Raw genomic sequence first — 12660 nt, 5'->3', positions numbered from 1 at the left:
AACTATTTATTCTGCTCCCCCCTCCTCTAAATAACACAAGAGACACTTCTTTATTTAAAACTTTTATTAAATGTCAGCTGTGGATTTTTTTATTTGTCTGTGGCGCTGACCACATATTACCGCAGCTCCACAACACTCAACCTTTATTAATGTTTTAACATAATTTATAAGCTTAACCATTCATTAGCCAAACACATTTTGACACAGTATATAAACAGTTTACCGTCAAAACGAAAAAACAATAACAAGTAAGTTACCAGCTGGTATGGGCGTATTCCACCTGTATCTCTGCTGGAACTGCCAGCGTCCCCTAGCCACATGACCATACAATTTACAGGGGCAAATGCCCCTGGAGTGTCCTGCACCTCTGTGCACCACAAGTAACCATACCTATAGATGGTTAACTCCTGTACCGTACCAGCCTCAAACCTGGGCACCCAGCTGATGCCAAAACATAGGGGAGGAGAGGGGTGGGTTAGAAAATATTATTTTAAAATTAATTGCCCCTATACCATATGCCCGCTTTATATATACCCTTCAGTGAGGCACAATTACCCCCTCCCATTCGGCCTTGCACATGCCACAAAATGTATTAAACCTTTCATGACCCAAATTTTGCTTTGTCATCCCTTTAACCTGGCATAACAGGGTACGTCGTCCTGCACTTCATTCATGGGGCCCCTCCGTCCCGTTCTTTCCCTCCGTAGCTGTTCTTTATCCTTAGCACTGATTATGTTTATACATGACTACTTAAGAAAGCACTATGGGCACTGTCTAGGAGCACGTGCTAATTACATGTATGCCAACCTTTTAAATTTTCATGTGTAGCCATACCTTAAATAGTCTCCTGAGGAGTTGTTTAGGCACCACTGCCTGTTACAGATCAATGCCGAGGTTCATCACTTCAAACATAGTAGGTAATTGTCAATGAGCATTTATCAGCAGCATTTATGTCTGTATTTCATGAATTTAAAGTACAGTTTAAAATTTGGTAGCTGAAAAGGTCAGTAATGCTTTATTATAAACAGAGTTTGTATAAAATAGCACACGAAAATCACAGTTAAAACAATTTTTCCCACAGACTGAAGATTTCACGGGTACTTACCTAAAAATTATTAAAAAAAAAACCTTCCTCGGACAATTTCATGATCCAATCTATTTCATGTCTAACTTTCTGTGGGTCAGAAAAAAATGATTTATTCAGATTGCAGGTTTTCCTATGTAATGTGTCAAAGCAAGGATGGATTTGCAGACTGAGCAGTTGCCTAGGACAGAGGCTCTCTAACATCTTAGAAAATGTATAAGCATTGTAGTGTTAGGACTTACCTCTGCAGCCATAAGGTCCCTCGACACCCTGCTGGAGTTGACACACAGCTCCCCAGTAGGCCGCATCCCGGTGAGCCGAACACTGTTCCATGTTAGAGGACAGTGTTTATGCAAATGATGTCACAGGGTCATGAGCATACCTGGGAACTCTGGTTCTATGGGTCAACAACCGAATCCTCTGGGTTGTGGGAGTGGGTCCTGACATGCCCCACTCCCTGGACGATTTTCCTTTTAAATGGGGTGTTTCCCCGCAATGTCAGTGGGAGCGCCCACTGATGCTGGCGAGAATGCAAAGTGACATAATTGGCAACACCCCGAAGATGCCGAGACTGCCCAACGATGTGAGTAGGCAGTCCTGGCCGTGTCCCGCAAGGGTAGGCCCTGGGTAGCCGCAGCCCACAAGTTCCCAGGTATGGTTGTGTGTGCCGGGAAATTATTTTACCTCTAAGCTGCTTGAATGGATTGTGTACACTCGCCTTACTAACATCCTCTACTCTAATTTCCTCCCTGACCCTCTACAGTCTGGTTTCAAACCTCTTCACTCTACTGAAACAGCTCTCCAAACAAACAAAAGTCTCCAATGAGACCCGATGCCTTGGGGTCATCCCTCACATTCAGTCCCTCGCCAGATCCTCTCGCATCCGCCCATTCCTCACCCAAGAATCCACTAAAACTCTGGTTCATTCACTTATTTATCTTCTTGACTACTGCAACACTCTTCTGGTTGGCATTCCACTGTCTCGTCTCTCTCCTCTACAGTCTGTCCTAAATGCTGCTGATAGGCTTATCTTCCTTGCACGCCGCTCCTCTTCTGCTTCCCCACTCTGTGAAACCCTCCACTGGCTCCCAAATACCTTTAAAATTGAATTTAAAATCCTGGTACTAACATATAAGGCCCTCCATAACACTGCTCCTCCATACATTTCTGCCCTCATAAGCAAATACTCTCCTACTCGATCCTTACGTTCTTCCCATGGGCTAAGGCTCTCCTCCTTACTTATCACCTCTTCCTTTTCCCGTCTGCAAGATTTCACTCGGGCTGCCTCATATCTCTGGAATCTACTTTCACCGAACCTTCAACATTCACCATCCTCCCAACATTCAAGAAACATCTAAAAACCCACTTCTTCAGAGAAGCATACCATCTTAGCTGCTAGAACTTCCTTGTCACTGATACAACCATCACACTACCTCTCACCCTTTCTCTGTGCCTTATGTTTGTCACCCCATTCCCTCAAGATTGTAAGCTTGCGACCAGGGCTGTCTCCACCTAACTATTGGTTTGTCTTAGTCTGTCAATTCTCGTCTTGTCATACCCCTTGAATATATGTATTGTATTACGTGCTGCGTAGATTGCTGGCGCTATATAAATAAAAGATAATAATAATATATTAGGGGAAGACTGAGAGTCAGTGCAGTCTATCCTCCCCAGAGTCCCTTTGTCCCCTCATTCACTAAACCACACCTCTCTTTTCGTAACTCCCTGTAGTTCAGGTATAGATCAAATAAACAACACATGTAAACAGCACTTGCATGTATAGATCAACTGAATAAGACATAAAAACTCTTTATTTGTAGGTATACATAAATAAGGTATGGAAACATAGAATAGCAGATATGGACCAACAGAATACACAAACCCAGCATTGCAGGTATAGATCAATTGGAAATCACATGTAAACTCAGCACTGAGGATATAGATCAAATAAACAACACATGGAAACAGCACTGCAGGTATTGATCAACTGAATAAGACATACAAACCCTATATTTGCAGGTATACTCTCGCCCCTTCACTGCTGAGCGCCGGTATATGACTTCATATTCCGGCGCTCAGCATGAAATGCCAGCACTGCGACCAAGACACTGAAGACAGAGGCCTCGCGGAGGAGAGTGGGGGCGCCGAGCGGTGGCTGAAAACCTATTCCTGAGCTACCGCTTAGCGCCCCTCTCTCTCCTTTGTGTCAAGCAGTGCTTCCTCGAGGCGGCTGGACAAAAAAAAAAAGCACGGGGAGGCACACGGTAGGGCACAGCATGCTGTAGGGGGGCCATGGCCCCCTCTGCTGACGCCACTGGCTAAGAGTACATATTAAAGTTTAAAAAATCAAGATACTTAACTTAGGGACAAGCTGCCTGCCTTCTCTGTAGTACGAAGATTTCAATGGGAGCCTTAACATGCATGTTCAAGGGCATATCGTTAGACCCCTTTGATCTTCACTGGAGCTGACTGGCTGACCTCTTAGTTATATGCTGAAAAGTGCATATGATGGCTGGAGTGTCCCTTTAATGCATGGTCATTTAGCTACTTCTGTACGCTGGGATTTTACCATATGTGCAGAAACAATTGTCAGTTGAATTAATAGAACATGTTTACAAGTTTTCCTGTAAGGTGAACATGTGATCTGCTTTCCCTATTTCAGTAAGTAAGAGTTAATGTTTCATGTAGACATTTTACTACTATAACATGTTGCCGTCTATCGCCTTTCAGAAATCTTGCCGTGGTTGCATGATTGTTTTTGGCTCACGCACTTGTGCTTGTCCAGGTTTATCTCAGACTGTCAGAACAGCAACTTGTTCATGGTGACTCACAGAGTAAAAGGGACAGGCTGGCCACCTGAGCCACGTAATTAATATTCATTACGCAGCTGGCTGTATATGCCAAGCTGAACAGGTGCCTTATTGGGCTTCAGGGAACACTGAGGATATGCTTCCAGCATGTCCTCTCTAAAGACAATTTATAAGGGATGATGCATTCCTTGCCTATGTCAATATTTACTGGCACATTTAACTGCTTTTCTCAATACAGCAGAAAACAAGAAGGCTGTCTAAAAAGCACTTTATAGGTATTGAAAGTATTGCACGCTGCATGGTGATGCCCCTTTTGCTGTAAGGGTCTGTCTTGTTACTAGCTACATCTATACATTGCATAAGACATACTACACTATATATGTTTTGTTTTTTTCTACATGCATCCATTTAAGAGGGGTATTTATATATTGGGGGGATTTTAATTTCTCATATGTCTTTAGACGTTTACATAAATACAGTATGTTGCCTAAACATGTCAAATGGAGGCTTTTGATCACTAGGTGAAATGAGTAGAAACGTGTCCATCTCATTGTATAAACATTGTACATTCATATAGCCATATACAGTACATATTAACAACGTGATTTTGCTGTTTAAATTCAATGGTCCCTGCAACGTTGTTGTTTGACATGACTTACTTTTTTGCATTATTCTGATACTTTATGATGGCAGATGCATGAACCACACATTGTTCTGATTGATACTTCTAGTTGTCAACCATCTTGCTCTCTTTGCTTATCCTCTGGAGCTTACCCAACCTTTCACTGTCATCTATGTTTGGCTTTGAATCTTTGTTGCCAACCACACCATGAGGATATTTCCTGACTGGCAAATTGTTGGGTTTCAGTTCCAGTGAATGGAGAGTCGCTCTTCTAACGTCTATTAGAACTTCTAATGTCTATTTGATCTGTTGCACACAGAAATGTAAAGCCTGAAGCGGGTAATGCTTTATGACATTTATTATTATTATAAAAAATGTCTTGTAATGTAGGTGTAAATATGCCATCAAGTTATTACCCTTGCTAGAGGAGGCATAGACATTGATGGCTTAACTCTACAGCAGGCTAGTGGCAAAGTAGTTGTTTCAGATTTGTAGGACATTGTCTTAAATACAGTGATACACTATAATGAAGTTTTCCTTCCCAGTCTAATAAGGACCCCAGTATTGGGGGGAAAATACACAGAGATATTTGGAGCTGAGTGTTTAAATATAAAGGACTCTCATCATCGTTCTAGAATCACAAGTGATCTGATATCAGGGCCTTTTAGCAGGACAATTCAGACAGAGGAGCAAAAGGCTTAGTTTTGTGTTGTATAAACCCGCCTCTTTTAATCTTTCATTTTCAGCTTCAACATTGAGGATTCAGTAGAGCATGCACGCATCAGGTTTTCAGAGCAAGCTGATCAGCACTCGTTACAGCGGGCTCATTAACCATTCTCTTCTCAGCCTCTTAATCAAAGCCAGGGGAAAGATCCGACTGTCCTCATGAGCACAGATACACAAATGAGCACAAATACATTTCTGGATAAGTCATGCGAGAAAGGGGGAAAAGAGAGAATAAAAGAAGCTAGTAATGGTTTCTTAATCAGGCACCAGGCATTGGGCTAGATTACTGCTAGGCCTCCAGGCTCATACAAAGATATTTATCCCATAATGAAAGAAGACAAGGTTTTTAAAACATTTTTGGAGCAAATTGAGTACAGAATAAAAAGCTAAAGTAAATTCTCCAGTGACACAGATTCAGTGACACAGCTGCTTGTAACCAACGACCGGATACTATATGCTTTGCGATTTATTTTTGTAACCCATTGCAGCTAAATGGATGCACCAGGATACCCCATCGAGAAATAGTTGCTGTATATAATAGCATGGTATTTAAGTTTTTACACTAAGACTGGCTAGCTGCAGTGCTACAGCTGTTCTTCAACTGTTAAACTGTTAGCATAGGTCATTATTAGTCCTGCAAAATGCCTTTATGCCCTTAGCACATGCCTTTTGCTCTCCAAGAATAAAAACAAACACACTCACGACTTCTCCGGGTCAATACCCGAATGCTCCGAGTCTTGACGCCCTGCTCCCCGCCCATTTCCCCTTTAAATGGGGGTGTTTCCCGCAATGTCAGGGGGAACGCCACTGACATCAGCGGGAACGCCCCCGACGTCAGTGGGCAGTCCTGGCGGGTCCCACAAGGGAAGGCTCCGGGTAGCCGGAGCTCAGAAGTTGCCATGAATGCCACTCACTCTCACCTACTTATACCTATGATTCAAATGTCTGGCTTCACTTAAACTTGCATGCTGTGCAGTTATATGTTACCACTAGCCACAATACAGAGGCAACATGCTACCTGGCTGTGTTATCTAATAACCTCTTGATGGCAATTGATGTGCCTGGCACATCATGGGGTTGGCTGGGCTAGGATAGCTTTCTTCTTCCAACCAGTGTTGCTATAATGCCTTGATGTCGAGGCATTCAGCAACACTGAAAACTGCTGCAGGGTCCACATGTGATCTCTACCCAGAAAGACAACATACGCAATACGCAAAATGGCAGCAACTACCTGCTTTATAAGATTGTTGATCGTCTCCTAAGCTCGAGCACTTTTGCTGAAATGGCTCAATATTGAGCAGGTAAATTGTAGAGTTCATGTTAACTTGGTGGCAATTTAACAGGCAACACAAAATGGGCTTGTTTTGAAAACCTGTCCACCATCACAAGAATCACAGGAAGGTAAAAGGTCTGCAATAAAGGCCATAAACAGATGAGTCCGTAGTTGACTAGGCACAGGAGAGTATAGGAAACCTTGTGATGGGTATATGTGCTACAAGGTTACAGTGTCTAATGAAACTTTTAGACAAGCTTACATGATATATTTTTCAATGGCCTTGACAAGGGAAACGTTTTGAATCTCTGAATAGAACTTGCTAGAAAGCAGGTGAATAGAACAATAATATGGCCGTATAGAGCCTGTCTTATGTTTTGGTTCTGTGATCCACTGCAGGAACCTTTGGTAAGAAAGCTAAGGGTGTGCAAGACTAGAAACATGTTGAACTTCAGGACGTTAAATCCCTAGTAGACCAGCTGACAATGGTATTATGTCCCTAAAGCCAACTCAGATTTCCACTCACAAATACACCCAACATATAGTCAACTACAGGAGTAAGGAAAAAAGCCAGCAATTAGTAAGTTTCACTTCACATTGCCAGGGGGTTCCGAGGTGACTTGTGGGTTTACCCCCTCCCCTAATCCCAAATCAATAATAATCAATCCCAAAGTATCAATAAAATACTACTACTAAAATAAAAATTCTTCCTAACTCATCCTATACATGGTAGGACAGGGGTGATACAAGCCTTACCCACATCCCTTTGTCAGCAACATAGAAAATGTATCCATGTATTAAAATAGCTCCTGGGAGGCATTTTAAAGGTGAAAAAATAAAAACAAAACAATTATTCAACAAAATGCCAATAAAAAGTCCCCAAACATCTTGTACCCCTTGCAGTAGAAGTATAGCATGAAAACCCTGTGTTACCCAAAACCACCAAATAGTTTGAAACCAATGAAAACAAATGCCAAGCAACCTAACCTGATATTATTAATATAACAATATTATTTGACAGTAATTTGTATTGGCATATCATATACTCATATGTACATACTTCTGCTTTTTCATTGTATTCATTTAAAAAAAGTTTCCTATATTCAACATAATTTTGTTTTCATGAGAAAAAAGTTTCACACAGTTTTCAGTAATGATAGACAGTCTAAATTACATTTAACAAATTAAACTGAATCAAGCTTTGTTTTTACAGAGACTGTTTATATCCATCTTATGTGCCTGGCACAGAGGAAGATGGAGGCCATAGCGATGTATGATTTTGTTGCCTCAGGAGAGGATGAGCTGAGCTTTAAAAAGGGGGATGTGCTGAAGGTGAGTAAGGATATATAGTTATATGGTTAATTAATTGATCCAGAAGAAGCTAAATATACCCCACTGAGATAGTAATGTAATCTCAAAGGGAAAACATTCTCCTTGTGATAACCATTTATGCATTTCATACCTAGAAAAACATCCAACCATTTTTTGAATAAATTAGTAGAATTTGCCAAAATATCTTTAGATGGCAGTCAATTCCACAATTTAATCACAGTAACATATAGGAAACCTTCTCTATGTTTAAAACAAAAGTTCCCTTCTTTCAATCTTAAGGGATGCATATGTGTTGTCTGGACAGTACGACTTATAAAGAGATTTTTAAAAAAGATCTTTGTATTGACCTTAAACACACTTGTAAAGGTTAATCATATCCCCATGAATGTGGTTAATAATGGTGGAGGCACTAATATTAAGTGTGACCTATATGAATGTAAGAAACCAATAACATTTGGTTTTATAGGCAATTCTAAAGTCTTTATTTCATTGTGCCTGATTGAAAGCCTAATGTTAAAAACTGTACTGCTTATGAATCTCTGGGATTCAGCAATACATACGCAATAGATTTACAATTTTGTGGCCAGCTTTAAATTCCAATGAGATGAATCTCATATATTTCTGAACCAAATTTCTTGGGTCAGAAGCAAATAGAGGAAACTTGAGCAAACATTAAGGGTCATGTTTTTCTTGTGGAACCTGGAAGAACAGGTTGCCAAAGTAAAAGCGAATGTGACTAATAACTTGGTAATGTCTTGTAAGTTGTTTCTTTCCTCCGGCTCTTAAATCGGACATAGATTTCCCCAGTCTGGTTTGTATGGCTCTAGTGAATGTATTGTAGGTTAGGTTTGAGTTAAGTGCTTTGCAAGACACTTTGCAATCTGCAAGACACTATAATACTTGGATAGCCATGGCATGGTGAGTGTAATTATTAGAGGAACCTATAATTTGCAGGTACATAGCTTGTCCAGTTATTGTATACAGGTTTTGATGTTGATAAAGGTTAAGGATAATGGTAATGTGTACATCCAAGAGTCTAAAGCAAGTACGGTAGTCTGACTTTTTCTTTTTGATGGCTCTATCAAGTAACCAGACGGTTGAGGCAGGGAGGCTGTGGTTTTTGAATCAAGTATGTGGCTTCCGTTTTATGTCTATGACTAACACGGCAGCTGTAAGATGACTAAGTCTGGGCATCAGACAGATAGGCAGTGCATATCTTGCAGAAAGCTTGAGTTGTATCACATTGTAACCACTACATACGTAGGAGAGAGCTGGGGTGCTCCTGTAATGCATCAGGTGGCAGAGCTATTGTGGCTATTCACAGATAAATCATAGGTTTAGGCTTTCCCATTGTACTTCAGACCCAAAGGGTACTTGTTTTGAAAGGGATAGCTTATCTATAAGACAAAATTAAATGGTTTGGTTTAGCTTTACCCACTCAAACCTGAGTTGTATTTTTAAGTGGACAGTACACAAAACACTGAAGGAGAACTAGTGACCCTAACTTGTCACAGCTCACTGTAACTTAATGCATTTGTAAGAAGCCTATTTTTAAAAATAAACTGAGAAACAGTTCAACCACTACGAGGAGAAATTAAAACCATCTGTGTAGGTCAGATCCAGGTGAACTTTTCCAATGCAAAGTTGTTTCAAAATTACTCCGGAAAATATATGTGTACTTGCATAATTCTCATGGGTTTTATTTTTTAGAATATTTTTTACACATAGCTTTTTACATGATAGAATGTGAATTAACCACATTGGAGAAAAGACAAACTACAGTCCTACAGTATGACTTTTATCATTTCAGTAAGGTGACCTTAGATCCCTGTTTTTAGGGAATATTCCCCACATATTCCCCACATATTACTACCTGTTAAACATAACCCGGCTCCGTTACTGACTTCATAGAAGCCTCAGCGTAAGTGAAGGGCAGTAACGGAGGCTGTCTGTGCGCATCGTTTAGACCCCCACCGGCTGACAGAGGATCATCCTCTCTGTCAGCCGGTGGGGGTCTGCATCGCACAGACAGCCTCCGTTACTCACCTTCACTTACGCTGAGGCTTCTATGAAGCTGCAGTGAAAGTTCCTGTCAGTAACGGAGCCGGGTAGAGAGGCAGAGCAGTGTATGGGAGGGGGGAGGAGTCAGAGGGGTGTATGGGAGCCACCCTCCCATACACTACTCTGGCTCCTCCCCCTCCCATACGTCACTCTGCCTCTCCACCCGGCTCCCTGGTGTCTTGTGAACCTCCGTGGCTGACAGGAGGAAGAGTGGAGTATGGGAGGGGGGAGGAGGCAGAGTGGAGTATGGGAGGGGGGAGGAGGCAAAGTGATGTATGGGAGGGGGAGGAGCCAAAGTGATGTATGGGAGGGGGAGGAGGCAGAGTGGTGTATGGGAGGGGGAGGAGGCAGAGTGGTGTATGGGAGGGGGAGGAGCCAGAGTGGAGTATGGGAGGGGGCAAAGTGGTATATGGGAGGGGGAGGAGGCAAAGTGATGTATGGGAGGGGGAGGAGGCAGAGTGGTGTATGGGAGGGGGAGGAGCCAAAGTGATGTATGGGATGGGGAGGAGCCAGAGTGATGTATGGGAGGGGGAGGAGCCAGAGTGGTGTATGGGTGAGTTATAGTGGTGTATGGGGGGTATTATGAATTTCAGGGCATATAGGGGGTATAAGGCATATCGATATTAGGCATATCAGGGGGCATAAAACATATCTGGGGGTAAAAGGTATATCAGGGGGCTCAGTTGCATATCACTGGCATATAAGAAGTATAAGGCATATATGGGGGCAGAGTGGCAAGCTGGGGGTCAGATGTGCATAACCGGGGGCAGTTTGGTAAATAAAAAATTAAACAAGGCTTTTTTCTCATAGTTTTTATTAAATATGAAAAATAGTTAACATATGAATTAATATTTACTAATAACTTTGTATTAAAACCTAGTTTGAGAAACACAGTGTTTGGGTTCTTGTAGCTCTTATTATTATGTCAGTAAAATAAGGTTGAATAGAGAGAGGCCATTGTGATAAAGAGAGGAAAGTGTAAATTGTACGTTTTTTATTACATTATTTTAAATTGAAAAAAATAATAATTTTTTTTATCCGATTAATCGATTAATCGAAAAAATAATCGGCCAACTAATCGATTATTAAAATAATCGTTAGTTGCAGCCCTAATATATATAAATGTCTTATAGTGTATATTTCTGTGTAGGCATGTGCAAGGGCAGTGTATATGTATGATTATGGGGAGGCATGTGTGTGGGCAGTTTATGTATGTATAATGTATCTGTCACGACCGCTATCACCAGGGCACTCACCTCAGAAGTTCTTCCACCTGGAGTACCGTTCCCAAAGGAGACCCTCGAGAGCAGCAACCAGGACTTAGATGACCCCAACAGTGAGGAGGCCAGGTGTAGCAGATATAGTAGATATGAGTTGAGAATGCAAGGTGTAGAAGTCAGCGTGGAACAGGATACACAGATGACTCAGCAATGCCGGGGTTAACACAATCAGGATGGTCAGGATAGCCAGGTCGGTAAATAAATCAGGTAGTCGTACAAGCCGGGGATCAAAACCAGAGCGGGTAGTCAGACGAGCCAAATCAATAACCAGGCAACACAGGCAGAGGTACAAAATCGCTAAGCAGAAGGGAAGTCAGGAGAGCAAATGGTCAAAATCACAGGAACAAACTCACAGCGATACTGAAGCACGAAGACCACAACAGGGTAGAGCACCACTGCCTTACCAAAGCTCCACCCCTCCGATGACATCACTGCAGCAAGCCTCCTGCCCTGCCTAACCACGCCCCCTCTGATGTCGGCAGGACCAGAGGAAGACCGTGCCCTGGTAAGCATAGGTTTCTGACACTGGCGGGTGCGAGGAGTAACAGTATCATTATATGTATCATGTATAAGGGTAGTGAATATGTGTGTGTAGTGGCAAGTGTGTATGTGTATGCAAGTTCAGTGTATATGGTTCCTTCATGTCCAGTGGGGTCCATATGTGTTTGTAAGCTTTCTTTTTTTGTGTGTTTGAGTTTCTGTGGGAATTTTCGCCCATTCAACCAGTAAAGCATTTGTGAGCTGAAGGAGACATACCAAGACATTTTGGACAATGCTATGCTTCCAACTTTGTGGGAACAGTTTGGGAAGGCCCTTTTCTACACTCCAATCATGTGGAAAGTCTTCGAATAAGAATGGAAGCTATTATAGCTACAAATGGGATGGCCAGCTACAAATTAATGTCTATGTATTTAGAATGTGATGCCATCAAAGTCCCTGTTGGTGTAAAGGTCAGGTGTCTCGGTACTTGTGCCGATATAGTGTACCCTCTCATAATAGAGAAAACCCTCTGTAAACATTCATTGCTCACTTATAATGTGAGTAAAAGTATTCAAACATGGTTACATCTCTGGGGGGTAAATTACCATGAAAAACAATGCAATTCTTCAATTTAAAGATTGTATACAATCTTAATAAATGCAGATTAATACTGAGAGTATTTTATGTTTGTGTAAAATTGTATTTTTTTTGTGGTGATTGTAATTTGTCACATAAAAGTTGCTCATGCTAAGTTACATTTCTTTATAAATCAGTTCTAATATTATTAATGTCCTTATTTTTTATCTATTTTCCTCAAAATAACCTTTGTAAAAACAGGGGGGGGGGCACGATTTTCTGTTCCTGCCTCAGGCGCAATGGCTCTGAAGATGGAATCCTATCCATGCGCTAGACACCAGGGCTGGCTTTACTATGTCCTAAAGGGACATTCCAGTCCACATCTTTAAAGCATATTGAGTCTGTATTGTATAGAT

General features: G+C 41.6%; 1 protein-coding gene across 1 annotated transcript in view; it reads left to right on the top strand.

Moving 5' to 3' along the window:
• Nucleotides 1-7769: 7769 nt before the first annotated feature.
• LOC149284363 (GRB2-related adapter protein-like) overlaps nucleotides 7770-12660 on the top strand; it is a 59377-nt gene continuing 54486 nt past the window's right edge. The window contains exon 1 of the mRNA XM_089496790.1: nucleotides 7770-7847. Within this exon, the coding sequence (XP_089352916.1) occupies nucleotides 7770-7847 (78 nt within the window). The remainder of the gene's footprint in view (nucleotides 7848-12660) is intronic.

This window comes from Sceloporus occidentalis, unplaced genomic scaffold (genome assembly GCF_023333645.1).
Source record: "Sceloporus occidentalis isolate IW3139 unplaced genomic scaffold, rSceOcc1.0.p SCAF_94, whole genome shotgun sequence".
In the NCBI taxonomy this organism is placed as follows: Eukaryota; Metazoa; Chordata; class Lepidosauria; order Squamata; family Phrynosomatidae; genus Sceloporus; species Sceloporus occidentalis.
Note: the sequence above shows the minus strand (reverse complement) of the source record. Positions and strands in the feature narration are given on the sequence as shown.